General features: G+C 34.3%; 1 protein-coding gene and 1 pseudogene across 1 annotated transcript; both read right to left on the bottom strand.

The window, feature by feature from the left end:
* Positions 1–4,245: 4,245 nt before the first annotated feature.
* LOC140843878 (olfactory receptor 6C74-like) lies at positions 4,246–6,328 on the bottom strand (annotated as a pseudogene).
* Positions 6,329–9,315: 2,987 nt separating this feature from the next.
* Positions 9,316–10,182, bottom strand: LOC140843778 (olfactory receptor 6C1-like). The gene has a single exon (XM_073214201.1). It carries the CDS (start codon positions 10,180–10,182, stop codon positions 9,316–9,318), a length of 867 nt encoding a protein of 288 aa, XP_073070302.1.
* Positions 10,183–20,103: the final 9,921 nt, after the last annotated feature.

Genomic DNA, 20,103 nt, shown 5'->3' with positions numbered 1-20,103 from the left:
GGGATTATAATATCAAGGAATGAGTCACAAGAGAAGCCAGCAAAACAAATGAGAAATTATAGCCAAAATAGTCAGAAAAACCGACATAATAAGGTGTCATCTAACCAGGGCAAATAAACTATATGAATAAAAGGTAGTGGTCAACTACACTAAATATTACTTAAATTCCTGCCAATGACAATAAGAGAACTAATGAATTTGGAAAGGTGGAGTTTGAAAGAGCAGAGTAAATGAATTGGTAGATTATAGACCAAACAAAAGAGGGTTCAGGAGAAAATGTGAGATGAAAAAGTAGAGAGGTAATAATAGCTAAATGTAGACAAGCTGATGCTTTTTAAATTCAAATTACAAATAAAGCAAGGAGACATTTATTAGAAATAGAATATTTCAAGTATTTTGGTCGCAGTAGGAAATCTAATTCAGCTTTCAGTAAATAATATCATAATGAGATATCAAAATAAAGTAAAAAAATTTTTTAAATTTATTTGTAGGATAAGGAATTTTATATTATTGTTTAATTGACCCAAATTGGAGCTATGTTTCTTGAGACAAAGGAAGGATGATTGCCTAGATTTCTTTTGAATAGTAAATTAGGGTTTTCCAGTCATAGGTTTTTATTTAGGAAGACTTTATCTTTATTTTATCATAGGAAGAGATTCATTTGATGAAAGAGCAAAAGAAAGTCTCTGTCCATATTCAGACACAGAAGTACATATCTGTCAGAATTTATTTTGGAAAAATTAATTCAAAACAGTTAATCTTATGAGCAAATCAATTGGCAGGCTAGAATTACTTATGTGGGACAGTTGCCAATGGTTTACTTGCAAAAGTTGTATTAAGGGTGAAGTTACTCAGAATCGAGTGACTAACTCTTCCTTGAAAAGATAGACAATGTTCTTAAGTATGGTGATACTGGAATTGGGGACTTAGGGGACCCAGGACAGCTTATCTATTTTGAGACAGGAAGGTATTTGAAAGCACAGAGTGTGGGAGTTCAAGGTAAGGATGACTGCAAGCAAGGCAAAGTGATACTATTAATGCACTTGCCTTCATTCAGAGCTCTGGACATGTAAAGAAGATCAATGTCCCCTACTAGACAACTCAGGAATGTGTGAAGAGATCTAATGTAAATGTTTAAAAAACTTTAAGATCTTCAATTGAAAAGATGAAAACTAAGTCTTCCTGACTAAGTTTTCACTAATCATTAGAGCTTTGTTTCTCACAAAATGACCTTATCTTTACTGAGCTATCTTTTGTTCTTATATATAATGCTAATAATGATTATGATATACAATGTTATTTTCAGAATTATATGATTTATATAAAATGCATAGCAGTGCCTCTATTTAGTAGGTGGTCAACAAAGTATCTCCTATCTTAGTATCCCATTTGTTGTGTCGTCTGCCTCACTAGAGCAGAAAAGCTGAAAGCATTTCAGGGAAGCATTTCAGTATTTCTGTGGAAGTTCTCTTAAGTAATATGTTGTTCCTGTATCTAAAAATTTATTAAAGGTCCAATACTTGTTTAAATATCTTTTAAATAAGATTCAACTTAAAAAGAAAAAACAAAAACAAAGAACAGCAGTAGTAAATTATCTGTGGATTCAGGATTCAGACCAACAGTAGCTGTTCTAATAGAAACAGTATCAGGTGATTCGTCACAGACAAACTGAAATAAAGATAAGACAGATTATGTAACTTTAATCTGCCAGCCAGCGGGAAGCAGCAGCAATAGGGATACCTTAATTTAGAAATACTAGACCCTTATTAAGAGTTACAGAACATCCTCTATGATAAATAACTAATAGGTAATAAACATTTAATAGTATATAGATAAGTGTTTTTGGAAGAGCTAATGGTAAATTAATGGCTTAATTTAAGTAGTATGTTTTAACCAATCTTACCCTAATTGGAACATGAACAAAATCAAAGTAGTAGGAATACTGAGAGAGGCTTATACAATTTAATAATATACTATAATAATAAATATATATATTATATATACATATAATTTGTTCATTTTCATTCTGTGTTCTTAACATTTCTAAAAGTTAGACAATACTCAGGATCACTAGATCTACTTTCTGAAAACAAATTAGACCAGAATTATCAAGGATAAAAGTAATAATCAATTGTTTAGATACCCATATTCCTGAAATCATGTTTGTGACCCAAATATCCTTTTTTTTTGTAGACAATTATTTTTTATTGAAGGGTAGTTGACACACAGTATTACATTAGTTTCAGGTGAGGTGTACAACACAGTGATTCAACATTTATGTACATGATAATTCTAGCTACCAGCTATCACCATACAAAATTGTTACAATATTTTGACTATATTCCTTATGCTATACATTATATCCCGGTTACTTATTTATTTTACAATTGGGAGTCTGTACTTTTTTTTTTTGAGAGGGCATCTCTCATATTTATTGATCAAATGGTCGTTAACAACAATAAAATTCTGTATAGGGGACTCAATGCACAATCATTAATCCACCCCAAGCCTAATTTTCATCAGTCTCCAATCTTCTGAAGCATAACGAACAAGTTCTTACATGGAGAACAAATTCTTACATAGTGAATAAGTTACATGGTGAAGAGTACAAGGGCAGTCATCACAGAAACTTTCGGTTTTGCTCATGCATTATGAACTATAAATTATCAGTTCAAATATGAATATTCGTTTGATTTTTATACTTGATTTATATGTGGATACCACATTTCTCTCTTTATTATTATTATTTTTAATAAAATGCTGCAGTGGTAGGTAGATGCAAGATAAAGGTAGAAAACATAGTTTAGTGTTTTAAGAGAGCAAATGTAGATTGATCAGGTGTGTGCCTGTAGACTAAGTGTTAATCCAAGCTAGACAAGGGCAACAAAACATCCACGGATGCAGCAGATTTCTCTCAGAACAGGGAGGGTGAGGTTCTAAGGCTCACCTCTGTTGATCCCCAATTTCTCACCTGATGGCCCCCCTGCGACTGTGCCTGTCTTAGGTTGTTCCTCCCTTGAGGAATCTTACCCGTCTCTGGCTAACTAGTCATCTTCCGGGGCCATACAGGGAATGTAAAGTTGGTAAGTGAGAGAGAAGCCATATTGTTTGAAAAGGTTAGCTTTTTACTTCTTTGCAGATTTATGCCCTGTGGCTTCTATGCCCAACATTTTTCTTGAGGTATCTTTACCACTTGGAAGAATTATGATACTCGGTAAATTCGATATAAGGCACGAATTCTATTTAAGGGTTGTAATTAGGAAGGAAGAAGAAAAGCTATAGAAGTAGCAAGCGGAAGAAAACATGGGAAGATTGATTATTTCTTTGACATATCTTCTTGTAGAGTAACCCCAAATATCTTTTAAGATCCAGGTCATCCTACAAATTGTATAGAAACATGTAAAATTATTCAGCCAATTATATTTTATGTGTGGTTTTCTTCCTTTTCATGTTTTATGCTGTTCTTTGAGACAGTATTTTTCAAACATATTTTCTTCTAAAGAGTTTCTATGGAATATACTAGACAGAACAATCAAATTTTTAACAGACAAATATCTTCAAACATTAGCAATTACATAGATGGCTAATCTTTGTTTACATTTTCTTTCAATTACTTAATAATTAATTATTAATTATATTATTAATTATATATATTATATAATTATATATAAAAATATAATTATATATAATATATATATAATTATACATATATTATATATAAATATATATACTATATATATTAATTATTAATTATAATTAATAATTAATTATTAAGCCATTTAAAATTAATTTAAAATGAAATTAAATTGTAATTAATTGATTAAAAGTAATTAAAATAAAAATTACTTAATAATTTGATGACCTTTGAATTGTGTGCTACATAAAATATAGTTAAAATTAATGTTTTATAGTTTTGAATAAGTAGAAATCAAAGACAAAAGAGATTGAAAACTTTAGCTCAATTTCTTTCAGATATACACAGGAAAAGGAACTACTATGACAAGAAAAATCTAAAGAAATATACAGAGAAATTTCATTTTTGTGGAACAGAGATTTTTCTGAGTAAAGAAATTATGATGAATATTATAGAAATCAAAGGGAAAAAGGGAGGAAACTATGTATTGGAAGGTACTATCGGATACACTGGTATTACTAGAGATTATTTATAGTACTTACATTATTGTATTTACTTTTACTATTTGGGATCCTTTGTTCGTTTCCTTTACATATAATGCAATACTACACTCATTTTTTTGAGAGAGAAACAACCCAGTGAGTCATATTCACGGAGGCTTGTTTCACCTTTGTTTCACCAGTTGGTTCCGTAAGGGGTAGATGAAAGGGTTCAGAAGTGGTTCAACGGAGGTACTGAGCACCGCAATCCACTTAGAAAAAGATACTCTTTGTTTCACTGATGGCTTAACATAGATGAAGATGCAGCTGCCATAAGAAAGGGGGATCACAATCATGTGAGAAGAACATGTTGAAAAAGCTTTTTCCTGTGATTAGCTGAAGGGATTTTTACAATTATTAATACAATATACGTATATGATATTATCACCAATACTAATGTGACCACAAGGGTCACCAAAGCTGAAATGAATCCCATTGTCTTGAACAGCTGTGTGTCTGAGCAGGAGATCTGCAGGAGGGGAGTTGTGTCACAGTAGAAATGATCAACAGTGTGGGAGTCACAGAAATCAAGGTTTGGCCTAAGAGGAGAGGTGGAAAGATGACAAAAAAACCTGCAAGCCAACAATAGGAGACAAGCTGGGTGCAGATTTTGGTGCTCATAATGGCTGTGTAACACAGGAGCTTACAGATGGCAACATAGCAGTCATAGGACATGGCTGCCAGCAGGTAAAATTCAGATGCTCCGAGAAGGAAGACAAAAAACACTTGAGCTGCACAACTGTTATAGGAAATGGTTTTGTCCCCGGTTGCCATCATCACCAACAATTTAGGGATGCATGTAGTTGTGAAGGAAATTTCTAAAAAGGAAAAATTCCGAAGGAAGAAGTACATGGGGGTCTTGAGGTGAGGATCCAGCAGGGTGAGTGTGATGATGATCAGATTGCCGGTGATGCTGAGCAGGTAGGTGAGCAGCAGGAAGGTAAACAACACCGCCTCCAGCTGTGGATCATCAGTCAGCCCTGCTAGGATGAACACTGTCACTCTCGTGTGGTTCCCCGTTACTGTCCTCTACTTGTCCAGGTCTAAATGGAAAAAAAAGAAGTAAAAGAAAGTGAGGATCCAAATGGGAAAGTAACAGTGATAACTAGTGGTGAAGATCATGTTTCAGCTGGAGCAACACAAGGCTCATTCACGTTCTAAAGATGGTCACTGCAGGAAGAACAGTAGTTCGCCTTCCAGGGTATCTGGACAGAGACTTCAATCTTTAGTTTGCAGTTCTACCAGAGGATAACCTATATGATGAGAATAATTGTTCAGTGTTTTAATATGAATAAATTGGTGGGACTTTTAAAACATAGAATAAAACATTATTCGTCTCTTGGTTTTATACAAGAGTTTGGGATAGATGCCATTTTCTGTTCAATATAAGAAGTTTGCATACCTGATGCAAAATGGTATGTGCAATTCCAAGTGCATCAGCATATGTTTTGTATTTAACACACACACACGAGCACACACACACACACACACACACACACACACACACACACACACTGTACCCATCATCATTAATTCAATTAGTACACCTGTACGGGTTTACTTATCTAATCAAACTCAAATGCCTGAATCTTGCTGTTATTTATTTTTATGACTAAGGAGATACAATTTCAAATAAGTTAAGGCACTGGGATGTATTTATTTGCTGTGTTTACTAGTATTTACATCACATGTATCTGTATTATCATCCCCACCCTATCTGTATTGTACTCCAAAACAAACTCGGTAGGAGCATTCTTTTAATTTCAGTTTTATTATGCCTTTTATGATTCTCAGAACAAACCAAGAAAAATAAAGTGAAAAATGAGAAAAAAGGATATAGAAGCCGATAGAAATATAAAAATATGTGTCTAGGAGATTGATGTGTGTGAGAGGGAAAACAAAAAGAATGATTACAATAAAGCTTATGGAAACATGGAGTGTTAAGAAGGCATTTTAGAGATAAAGTGAGTTTGATGGAAGAATGAAAAGAAGTTTAAAAATATGTTAATATAAGTAAAATTGAAAAATTGATTATGTACATTAGTAAGTAAAATATGTATCTTAGTTAAAATGTATTGAAAAATGAGAAAATATTTAACAATGAAATTTCTTCTCCATCTGCTTCTATTCTTTCACTTACCTTTTTATTCTCCATCTAAAACACACACTGAAATGAACAATTTTAGGATCAGGATGGCCTAAAATAGGTGAGGAATGAATATTTGGTAATTATTAAACACATAATGAATCTCAGAACATTAGTGACATGAATTCTAGGGGGCATACTTTCCCTATGATAAGATTTTCAAATGTTTGGCTAACACATAATGAAGAAAAATGGTTGTTATAGGCTACTGTTCTCACCACCATGTACATATATATTGCTTAGATTTGTGCAACTAGTAAATTGAAATTCAGGACTATCTTGAAAGAATGTTTTTTCTAAGTTGTCCTTTCGAAAGTATGTTTTGTGTAAGTAATTACAGGACAGATTTTAGTGTATTTCTTCAAAGAAATTAATATCTCTAAAGAAAATTGCCTTCATTGGTATATTTTCATCATCAAACAGAAAAAGGTTAAAGTATATTGATGGACACAAGATAACACAATGTTTTGTCTTGACAATATCAAGATAATTGTTTCCAACCTCTAAAACGTCCATTATTTTTGAAAAGGCATATATAAATTAAAATAAACATATAAGGTAAAATGAAAGTTATTTCTAGTAATATCTAGAGGAGTTTATTGGTGGATACAAGATAAGAAAATGAGATCTGCTGTCAAAATCATGGTAATAATGTATACCCTTTGGGTTAAAAAAATGACTTTTATTTCCTGTACATTCCTTTACATTCACATATTTGTGAAGCAATTCATTGTACATTTTCCTTCATTTATACAAATCACTTACATGACAATGTTGTAGGAATGCATATATCTAAAACCCTTAAATCAGAATTCTACTATGTCAGATTATTTCTTTTCCCAGTTTCAACAATTGCATACACCAACTATCCCCAAACATCTGTGGTTGATGATGAAGATACCAAGGAAGGCAATTTAGTAAAAAATTAACACAGGTCACATTAGCAAACCATCAGAAGGTAGGCCTCAGAAAGCAATGAGGTTTATTTGTGTTACACATTGTGACTATCGATAAAAGTTAAGAAAGAACATCTTTTTCAATACTAAATTGTCATTGTATTCCATTTGCCTTTTTTCACCATTTTCCCTAAATCAAAACTTGAAAGGTTAGAAACAGTAACATAAATACAGTAATGATAAAATTACAAAAAATAGGTTAAAATATATCTGACAGAAAATGTGGTAAATTCATACAAATGGATATTTTTAGGTTTAACAGAAAGGAAATCCTGGCATGTGTGACAACATGGATGAACCTTGAGGACATTATGCTACACAAAATAAGCAGTTGTAGAGCGCTGCTACATAATGTTGTGCCCACAGTTAACTACTCTATTGTGCCTTTAAAAATATAAGTGGGTAGATCACACACTGTGTTCTAACTACCAATAAAAACATAATCTGTACATATTCACAAGTATAGCAGTTAGACATAGAGAACAAGATTAATAATAATTTATTGATAGCTAATTATGCTATATGCTGTACAGAATTATTTTCATCCCTATACTAAGTTATATATACTTGATTAACCTGACATTTCTACTGACTTACTGATGGGGAAATACATACTTAGAGGTTATAAAACCTCAAGTTTATTAACTCTTTGCTGTATTTAACATGCAAATTGTACTTTAGATAGGATGGAATAAATTTGAGAAGCCATTAATAACTTTCCTCTAACCTTTTGAATCCCTTCAATTTTCTATCACTTTTTTTTTCTTTTTCCACAAACTTTTTAATTTTTTTCTGTATCTTCCAACTGACTCTATCACATAATGATCATTAGGAATACTACACCACAATTAGGATTATAGTATTTTTCTATTACTAAAAAGTGTTTATTTAATTTACAATACTTTTTAGTATTCATACTTATTTCAGCTTTACACACACACACACACACACACACACACCTTTCTAAAATACTTCAGAAACTTAATGCTTTAAATAGAATAGAAGTGTATTTTAGCAGATTAAATTCTAGTTTTTACATAAAATGGAAAATTTTACTTTGTTATAAAGCTTTTGTTTTCTACACATGATTTTGCTTAGGTATAAAATAATTTGGATACATGCTCTGTTTCAATGTAATACAAAACTTGAGAAATGCTATGTGTGTGTGAGTGTATATATATATATTTCAGCAGAGCTAGAAAGTGGAACTTGCCTTCTATGGAATTAGAGAAAGTGATTTTATTCTACGTTTCTAAAATAGCATTTCTTCACTATTTTCTACAGTGTGTGTGTGTGTGTGTGTGTGTGTGTGTGTGTGTGTATACATCTACTTATTTATTTGTACCTATGAATTATTATGGGATTTGGAAATGTGAACATCTATTTAGCACCATACCTATAAAAGTACATATTGTTAAAGATCTATGGTTTTTTCATTAATAGATAAATTATGTGGTCATACACTATTAAATTGAGCAACGAATAATGTTGCTTGGTTTTTAAGTAGAAGCATTCACATGGTCAATAAGTGATAGATGTTTAAATAATTCTTTTCCTAAAGAAATTACAAGATCATAAAGGCAATTCCTGTCAAATACAAATGAAAATCACAAAATTGTATTTTCTGCATAAAGTAGGTACAATATATCAATATTTACAGTGTCTCCTCCATTCTTGGTGATGATTTTCCTAAACAATACTCAAAATACAATTTTACTTCTTAAAATAATTTTTAAGAATTTGCAACTAACAAAGTGTTCGCAAGAACAGGAACTGGATGACACACAAAAGTTATTTAAACTGAATGAGAAAGCTATAAAATAATGTGCTTGGAAACTGCTGGAAGAAAAGAAAGAGAATGAAAAGGATAACAGGGAGGCCATTGTGATTTGAAGAAACTATGGAAATTTCATGATTGTATTTTTTAAATTGCCCTGCAATGTGTCCCTAATTCATACACCACAGCTTTTCAGTTGTGTGTGAAAAACAGTCTTCCTTGCCATGTCCACAAAGGCTCGCTTGACTTGCTGATTCCTCAGGCTATAAATGAAGGGGGTTCAGCATGGGGGCTACCGAGGTGTTTAGCACAGCAACTCCCTTGCTCAGAGACATTCTGTCTTTTGCTGAGAATTTAATATACATAAATATGCAGCTGCCGTAAGAGATGGAAATGACAATCATATGGGATGAACATGTGGAAAAGGCCTTTGTCCTCTGACTACTAGAAGGAATCCTCAAAATTGTTCGGATGATATACATGTAGGACACAACTATTAATGCCAAAGTGAACATGAGAGTAAACACAGCACAGGAAAACCCCATTATCTCTAGGAATTTTGTGTCTGAACAAGAAAGTTGCAGCAAGGGAAAATAATCACAGGTAAAATGGTCACTAATATTAGATCTACAGTAATCAAGGTTCAAGAGCAACAAGAGGGCAGGGAATATGATTAGGAATGAAAGTAGCCATGAAGAAAAGACAAGGAGAGTGCAGACTCTGCGATTCATGATGGTCCTGTAATGCAGGGGTTTGCAGATGGCAATATAACAGTCATAGGACATGGCAGCTAGAAGGTAAAATTCAGTGACTCCCAAGAGAATAAAAAAAAATAATTGAGCAATGCAATCATTAAAGGGAATGGTTTTATCTCCTGTAATGATGGTGCCAAGGAACTTGGGTATACTGACTGTTGTGAATGAAACCTCTAACAAGGAGAAATTTCTGAGGAAAAAGTACATGGGGGTGTGGAGGTGGGAGTCCAGAAGGGTGAGGGTGATAATGGTCAGGTTCCCCGTGATGCTGAGCATGTAGGTGATTAACAAGAAGACAAAGATCACCACTTGAAGGTTGGGGTCATCTGAAAGTCCCAGGAGGATAAACTCTCTTATTTTTGTGGAGTTTCTCATTCTTCAGATGTTTTTTCAGTTTTCTCCCACCAGACATGTAGAACAAATCACAAAGAACTATTCTGAAGAGTGGATTAACAAATATGCAAGTTTAGAGCTGGAATTTGGCTGAAATAGCATGTCATCTCACCTTCAGGGGAAATTTAAAGCAAACTAACATTTGATACTAACAACCTTAGTTGATACTAAAGAATGATCATTGATACTAACAACAGTCCTTTAATTTCCTTTTTGTTACAGGTGAAATCTCTAGTTAAAAGAAATTAAAACTCAGTACCACAAAGCTTGAAGTAGTAGGGCAGCGATTTGTTCTCAGACTTTCGTGACTCTTAATCCTACCTGCTATCTTTCAGAGACATGCCCATGAGTTTTCCTCCCAATGAGAATCACTTTTGGGCTATTTCTTATTTCTCCAGTCCCTCTCCATGTTATCCATTCTGTGTAATTAAAACATTGAGAATTCTCAAACCCTGGAAAGATACTTTTTAAAAAAATAAAAAGTGACTGTTTTGTCCTCAGCCATCTATCAATTTTTTGCTAACACTCAGCTTTTTCCAACTCCTGTTATTTCCTCACTGGGAGCCTTAAATATTAAAGTCGTTGCCACCAGCAACCTTTTATGGTAGGGACAGAGAGAAGAAAGGGAAAGTAATTTAAGCTGGAAGTGCTTAAAACTAAGGTTGATTACATTTGGATCCCTGAGAACATTTTATGATGTGTCCTTTTTATGACCTTTATTCCTGTACAACCGATTTCCCTTTGTATTTCTATTAACTATTCATATCATTATTATATTGAAGAATGTCCCTCAGAAGTAATAGTAAAGACACCCAAAATCATATCCTTCCTTATTCTCACAACACTAGGTTCCATGCCCGTTGTATGAGTTCCATCGGGATCCTAATACACATTCTTCCCACCCACCCAATATACTGTGCTAAACTCTCTCATGATCTCCTCTACTACTTGTGCATATCGGCAAGTTAGGACAGTCTTACTTTAAAATCTATTGCAACATAATCCAGTGCTAGTATCACCACAATAGGTTTAAAACATTTGCCTCAATAATTAATATATTGATGTTGAGTTTTTTGTGAAATCGCTTGTTACCATCAGGCATGGTTCTCTGTTTTACACCAAATTCTAGGATGTCTGTTACATAGGTTATGTCTTTGTTTTATAAATTCCTACTTTACCTACTTGTCAAGATGTATTTACCCACTTGACTTAAATTCCCTGCTGAGTAAATTTATAAAAGAAGACATGTAAAGGAACCCAATTCTTGGGTATGTAATTTGAAATAAACTACATAAACCTTACTTCAAAACTGCTTTCCTTAAATTTCTTTACAATTCATCCTTTTAATTAACTTTCCTCCTGCTCAGTGACATCACTGTTCCTTCATTGGACTTTGTCACTGAAAACACTAGTTTTGCATAACAGCATGAAATAAAAAAAACTACATTCTTATGAAACAGTATTTCCTTTCAATTTCAAGATTGAAATTACTGTAATAACTTACTGGCATTGAAAACTAAGGTTTAAAAAACATTGTATCTTTCCTCTTCCATCGTGAATAGAATAATGTCTCATTGCACTCACTATATTTTCAACCTTCAACTTTTTTGCATGTTTGTTTTCTCTCTTATGTTTCCTATTAATTTTAATACTTTTCTGAAGAATAATCACATGACTTACACTTTTTGGCTACTGATTAAACCTGTGAAGGAACGTATGAGGAACTGTGAAGAAAGGTACTAACAGGTATTGGAAGGGTTCGGGGGCATCACTGAGTATGAAGTTTAAACAGCCAGTCTTTAGGGCCACAGGAAACAGGCTTATGGGGACTAGCAGCACACGATACAGTATTACAGAATTGTGGGTGATATGCTTTACTTTTTACATAAAAATGTTGATGCAAGTTCAATTCAATGGACTATATTCACCTACCAACATTAAATAATCCTGATGAGAATGATCAGGATTCATTCATTTTTCAGCCTTTTGAGAGAAGTAATATTCAATGTTTAACAAGGTGCGTTTGATTCCTGGAGTCCTCAGTCATCTCGCGGGTCTTCATGCAGAGTGTGAAGGCTAGCTCTAAGCCTTTACCTCATCCTTTCAGCTTTTTATTTCTGAAAGCTGATCTATATGTCCCCCTGGAGAAACAGGGTTAAGATTATTAAGCTTTATAATTCCTTCCACCCATTTAATCAAGTTCACTTCCTGCCTGAGAACCCTGCGACAGACCTTTGAGCTGTTCAAAATGACAATTAGCAATAATGCTTCGTATTTATTAAATAAGATGACTACAACACATCTTTGAAACATCTTTCTGAAAACACTCCTCTATGCTGCGTTTCAGAATCCTCACCATCAAGTTAATATGAACAATGATTCTTTAGATATAGATAAACCAGATATTGATGAATATGGCTTGCGATCACCCAGGAGCCCTACACTAAAGTTGTCTGCACTGACAGCTAGGCCATCTATCAGGGATTGCCCCTGTGGCTACTAACATGGTACCATGCCATCTGGATGGTTGGTCACCAGCCCCACTGGGAGCAAGAGTTCTGGCAAGACCTATGGGCCTCTGGTCAGACTAGGACAGTTCCTGTACAGCACATGATTGGCCATTTGCCTTTTGTATCCCCAGGGAATGATGAAGCAGACTTATTATAACAGGTCTGCTGGCTTGAAGGAAAGCCTACCTCGGAGGTAGTTCACTGGTTATATCAGAATCTGTTGCACACAGGGCAGAATACAATGTTAGTGTAGTCTGTCTTTGGGGTGTGCTGCTGACCTTTTAGGAAGTCAGCAGAGCCCACAAGAAATGCCTTGTGTGTTCTAAGAGGGACTTACACTGAGTCCTGCAGCAACATGGGACAGCAGTAAAGGGGCTGATACCCCTTGTCAGGTGACAGTAGATTATATTGGGACCCTGCCAATATCAGAAGGATATTGGTATACCGTGACTTGTGTTGACACAGCTACTGGACTATTCTTTTCTTTTCCTGCACATCTTGCAGATAAGAAGTGACCAAAACGTACCTAGAATGTCTCTTTGCAGCCTGTGTCCGACTGCAGGTGATTGAGAGTGATCAAGGCATCCACTGTACTGGACGTGCAGTACAAGAATGGGTTCAGCAATTTGGAATAAAATAAAAGTTTCATGTACCATATAACCCTATTGGGGAAGGCATGATAGAGAGGTCCAATGGTTTGTAGAAATGTGGTCTGAATTCAGACACCAATAGTCTTTCAACAGGGCTTGTCATCTTGCTTATGGACAGAAGGTGCTACAGCATTTGGATGAGAACCCCTGAAAGAGAGCCTTGAGTCCTGTGGACATACTAACACACATTGTTGTCCGTGCTATACAATTGTATATGAGAACCAAAAAGGAGTTATTGCAGCCAGGATATGGCCAGAGGGGCAAAATCCTCCTGCCAGGCCCATCTGCTTTTAACCCTGGAGGCTCTGTCGAGTGGGCACGATCCTGGAGAGTTTGACTCGTGGACCAGTGATGGCTGGCCCTTCTGCTACCTTTGGAAAAAGGTCTGGAAGCTGTACTTCTCTGTGTTCGTGTAGTAAAAGCAGAGTGGTCCCCAATGATCACAGTAGTGTTCCCAGAACGACTGGGAGGTAAGAGCATCTTATGGGGAAGTTTCCTTTTTATGTAAATGGCCAGTACATGTAGATCCTGCAGCAATATATACTGACCCACCTGTAACTCCCACAGTGATGGGGTAGAAGTTCTGGTAAACCAGACCGGGATGAGATCCCATTCCTCCCACTGTCCCATCACAGGACCACTCTCTTGCATGCATAATACCTAATGGATAAGATTTGCATATTCTGGTGTTATTGAAACATGTATTTTATTGCCCTTAATGTTATTTTCTTCTATAATCTCTGTGGCTTTGACCCTCCCCATTTCTCCAGACGCCACCTTATGTCAGCTCTGAACTCCCCAACTACTGGCTTCCCATGGAATGGGCAAGCTAAGGACTTAATCTGCATAGGACTTTGAACCTTGGTAAATTCTCTGGATTGAGGATCATCATGATTTTTTTGCTGTTGTTGTTGTATGTTTTTAGTCTTGTTACAGTGCTCCTGTTTTCTTGAACAGAACCCATCGCAGAAGATGGGTAGTGAGTAGATTGTGAGGTGACGTTTCTGAAGGGTGGTATGTGGATAAAAGTGCAGTACTTTCAGAATCTCCCTCCAGTCCTTAGTGTGCCTCCATGTCAACAGGCAATTACAAGGAGCTGTTGGTGGCTAGAGCCTATCTGGACTGGAAAGGTTTGGTTGGGTCCTTTTACAGTGGGGTTGGGATAGATAGAAGAGAGCAGGGGTAGACAAATGCTTGAAAGCAATAAATGGGTTTCTCCCACTTTATTTCTCCCTTTGATTGATTTTGGCTTCAAAGGTTATTTGCCCTGGTCTGGGAGCATATTTTTCTCCCCAGAGTTACCAGGGGACACAGAGATAGACAGGCTTGGAGAAACAGAGTCAGGGGCACATTCACATGGGTTTGTTTCCATGCTTCCTGTCTTATCCTTTGGTCTATTTTTCATACTACAGCCAAAAAATTTTGTTCTTTTTTAGGAGTGTTTTTCTAGACTTAGTCTTCTGCATTGCCAAACAAATTTTAGAATCAGACTTTTACTTTACAGAAAAATAGTTTGCTAGTATTTTGATAGACTTTTTGAAATGGATGGATTGATTGACCAAATCAATGCAACAATTGGTCAGTGTACAATTTACATTTGTAAAGTATAGAGCCTTCCAATCTATTAACATGGTATCCCTGTTCACTCATTTAGTTATTCTTTAACTTCTTTCAATATCTTATAGTTTTGCTTTTGAGTGCATATTTGTCTGTGCACTTAGAATTATTGCAATGACAAATTAAATTTATTCATAAGAATTCATTGGTTTTTAATGATATTATAAAGGAAATGATTGCAAATACTTATCTTCTAATATCTCACCTTTAGTACATAGGTGCAAAATTGATTATTGTGTATTGACTTGTCCATGAAGTTTAAGTTGCCTAATAAATTTTAAAACTTTTTCTTGGATTATTTTGGATTTTCAACATAGACATTAATTCTTTTCTAAATTAACAACTTTATGCATTTAAAAAAAATTCTTATATTTATTATCCTTTTCTGTTAATTGTTCTATCTAGAGTCTCCAATATAATGTTGAGCAAAAATGATGTATCAAATATCATTTTCTTATTACAGACTCAGAAGTATGCTACAACATTCAACATTGAGCATGATGTTTGCTAAGCATGTGTGGGTATATAAACAGTTTATCAGATTAGAGAAGTTCCCTTTTTTGATGGGTTATCAAAAATAGATATGGAATTTTATACATTTTAAAATCAACTGAGAGACTCATAGGTTTTTATTCATATTCTATGAATGTGATAAAACTGTATTAATTATTTTCAAATATCAAACCAGCCTATGATCTCAGGAAGTAATAGAAGTGTATGTTGGTTTACCATCCTTTCTGTATTGCACTAGACCTATGTTGTCAACATTTGTTTGGGACATTTGTATGTTTAATCACAAGAAAGATTATTCTGAAATATTCCTTTCCTGTAATGTGTGACAGGGTATTATTGAAAAACAGCATCATTGAGATATAATTCATACACCATACATTTATCCAGTTAAAGTGTATGATTTAAAGGTTTTTAGTATATTCATATATATATGCCACCATTACCATAGTCCATTTTAGGATATTTCCATCACTTCCAAAGAGGCCCCCATTTTAGCTTTTATGCCCAACCCATGTCCCCTTCTCATCCTTAAGCAATCACTAATCTGATTTCTGTCTTTATATATTTCCCTATTCTGAGGTTTCATATGAATGAAATCATATGATATTTGGTCTTTGTGACAGGCTGCTATCACTCAGCACAATGTTTCCCAAATTCATCCAAGTCATAGCTTATATTAGTTCTTCATTTTCATGGCCTATATCATTCATCAGAGTATTAAATATAACCAGTCATGCAGAGATTGCCATATTGACTATAGTACAGGCACAGGCATATGCTGGAATAGGACCCCTTTGAAATATAAATGTATATGAATATAGCACATTTAATTTATTCATTCATCCACTGATAGTCATTTGGTTCTTTTCTATATTTTCGTTTTTGTGGATAATGCTTCCATAAACACTTGTATATGGGTTTTTGTGTGGATATATGTTTTCATTTCTCTTGGGTATATGTTTAGGAATGGAATTGTGGTGAATCGAGTCATATTATACTCTACATTTAATCTTTTGTGTAAATGCAAGACTTTTCCAGCATGGCTGCACCATTCTACATTCCCATCAGCACTGTATGAGCATTTGTATTTCCCCACAACTCTGTCAGTATTTGTTAATAACTGACTTTTTTATTCTATTCATCCTATTGGCTGTGAAGAGGTATCTCGTTCCATTGATTTATATTTCCATGATGATTAGTAATATTCAACACTTTTTTTTGTGTTTACTGGTCATTTGGATATCTTTTTTGGATGAAGGATAACATTAATAGCTATAATGTATATTAAACCACATATAAATATATATACAAATATATATATCATGTATACAGATCAATGTATGCTTCGTGAATTTTCACCAAGTGAATGCATCCTTGTAACCATAGTCAGAATAAAGATAAATTATTATCAAAGAATCCCCTTCCATACCAAAGAATACTTATCTATTCAAAGGTGACAAGAGTCTTGACCTTAAGAGTTGCAATAATTATTTTTAACTTTTCTTGAGTTTATATGAGTCAAATCACAAGGTTTATGTTTTTTTGCATCCAAAATTATATTTGTGAGCTTATACATATAGTTTTATTAAGTCATTGACCATTTTCATTGCATAAATATATAACAATTCAATCTTTAACTACTCAAGATCAGTAGGGTGATTCCAGTTTGGTGGCATTTATAAGGAATGTTGCTATGCACATTTTTCATACTTCATTTGTTGGTGGTATTTATTAACAATGTTGCTATGCACACAATGTTGCTATGAACATTTTTATTCTTCATTTGAGGGACATTTAATATTTCTTTTGCTTCAATATTATATACTTAGGAGTGTTATTATTGTATCAAGGGTGTATTTTGTGATAATAGGCTCCAGAAACAGATCTCCAACATCATGGTACTAAGTAGTGCTCTCACACTAGTAGTACATGAAAATTCTAGCACCAAATCCACAGCAGCGTGTGATATTTTATTTTAATTTCAGATATTGTAGTGATTTTGGAACAATGAAAAATAGGAAACAAGCAAAAAGATGATAAATGTAAATCTAAATGTGCAGAGATTGTAATATTAGATGAAGTACAGAGCCAAACTATATGCTATACTAGGCATCCTTTGGAAATACAAATATACAGATATTTTAAAAGCGGGAGGTTGGAAAATAAACAAATACATAATTACACAGAATATTTCCAAACCCTTTTTTCAAGCATTGATAGAGCATGTCCAGAGAAATGGATAAGATATAGAAGTCTGCAATAATACTAACAATTGCCTTGTCCAAAATGACCTTTAGGGATAACACCCCCAAAGTGAAGGTGAACACACATTCCTCTTAAGTGCTTATGGGCAATTTACCAACATAATCAATATTCTGGAGCATAACAATATCTTAACAAATCTGGAGATTTGAAATGCAAGAATATTCATTCTCCAAAAAGGAATTCAATAAGACCTAGAAATAATTAATGTTTGCTATGCTTCCATATTATGTATACTTTTGGTTTATTTATTTTTAACTCTATAAAAAAGCTTTTAGTGGCTAACCTATTGCTTAGAATATTGGTTGTTCAGGAGCATTCTGTTTAATTTCCACATATTTTGGATTTTCCAATTTTTTTCTTGTATTAATTTCTAGTTTCATGCTCTTGTCGGGCAGAAAAGATACTTGATATGGTTTCAGTCTTCTTAAATTTAAGACTTATAGCCTAACATGTGATCTATGTTGGAGAAATGAGCTGCAGATGCATGAGAGGATTGTGTACATGGCTGCCATTTGGTAGGATGTTCTGTGTATGCCTTTTAGATCCATTTGTCCATAGTCTTTTTCAAGTCGTTTTTCAAGTCGTGTTTCCTTATTGGATTTCTGCCTGGATGTTTTATCACTGATGAAATTGGTGTACTGATGTCTCCTAATGTGTTGGTACTTCTGTTTTTCCTTTTAGGTCTGTTAATTATTGTTTTATATATTTAGGTGCTGTGATGTTGAGTGCATATATATTTATAATGGTTATATCTTCGTGGTGAATTTTTTACCAAGATGTAATTTATACCGAACATTGTGTAAATTTCAGGTCTACAATGTGTTAATAGGTACATTGTATATGGCAATATGACTGCCAAATAGCTTTAACATCTCTATCACATCACATAATTATCACTTCTTTTGTGGTGAGAACTTTTCAGAATACTCTCTCAGCAGTTTTGAAGTATATAATACAATATTGTTGATTTTAACCACTATGCTGTGCATTAGAGCTCCAGAACTTATTCATCTTCTAATTGCAAGGTTATACCCTTTAACGACATCTCTCCATTCCCCACCCCCCTATCTTCTGGTAACCACCATTTTTCTCTCAGTTTCTATGAAAACAGATTGTCATAGAAACTTTTTGATTGCACACATCAGTTATATCAGTCAATATTTGTCTTTCATTCCCTGAGTTATCTCCCTTAGCATATTGGCCTCAAGGCATATCCATGTTCCCACAAATGGCAGAATTTCCTTCTTTCCTGAGGATGAATAGTACTCCATTGTATATGTGTACCACCTCTTCGTCTTTCCTTCATCTGTTCACAGAGAATTAGGTTGATTCCTTTCCTGGCTATTATGAATAATGCTGCAGTAAACATGGGTGTACGTGTGTCGCTTCAGCACCTGTTTTCATTCCCTTTGTCTATGTCCCCAAAGTGGATTGATGGATCAGAAGGCACTCTGTTTTTAGTTTTCTGAGGACAATCCACACTGTTTTCCAAAAGGGTTGACCAATTTACTTTCCACACACAATGTAGGAGGGTTCCTATTATTTGGCATCCTCACCAACAGTTATTACCTACTGTTTTCTTGATGATAGGCATTCTAACAGGTGGTAACTGATAGTTCATTGTGGTTTTGATTTGCATTTTTCTGGTTATTTATGATGATCATATTTTCATATACCTGTTCTCCACATGGATGGCTTCTTTTAAAAATGCCAGTTTAGTTCAACTGTCTATTTTTTAAATCGGGTTTTCATTTTGTTGTTGCTATTAAGCTGTACGTGTCTCCTAAATGTTTTGGATTTTTTGAGGGCCCTAAATACAGTTTATCTGGTATGGTATGCAAAAATTTTCTACTCTTTGGGAGTTTGCCTTATCAGTTTGTTGATGGTGTCCTTCTGAGCAAAATTTTCTTAGTTTGATGTTGTCCTACTTATTGATTTTTGCTTTTGTCACTTGTAGTTTTGTGTCATATCCAAAATATTATGCCCAAGACTAATGTAAAGGAGATTCTTCCCTATACTGTCTTCTAGGAACTTTATAATTTCAAGTCTTATGTTCACATCTTTAATTCATTTCCAGTTAATTTTCATGAGCTGTGTAAGAGTGGAGTCCAATTCCATTTTCCTGTATGTGGTCATTGAGTTTTCCCAACACCATTATTGTAAATATTCCTTTCTCCACTAAGTGTTCTTGGCTTGCTTGTCAAATAATATATGTGGAGGTTTATTTCTGGGCCATCTTTTCTCCTGCATTGGTATATGTGCCTGGTTTTATGCCAGAACCATAGTGTTTCAACTGTAGCTTTGTAGTATAGCTTGAAATCAAGAAGTGTGATACCTTCAGATTTGTT

This window comes from Manis javanica, chromosome 10 (assembly GCF_040802235.1).
Source record: "Manis javanica isolate MJ-LG chromosome 10, MJ_LKY, whole genome shotgun sequence".
Taxonomy (NCBI): Eukaryota; Metazoa; Chordata; class Mammalia; order Pholidota; family Manidae; genus Manis; species Manis javanica.
This window is presented reverse-complemented; position numbering and strand designations above follow the sequence as displayed.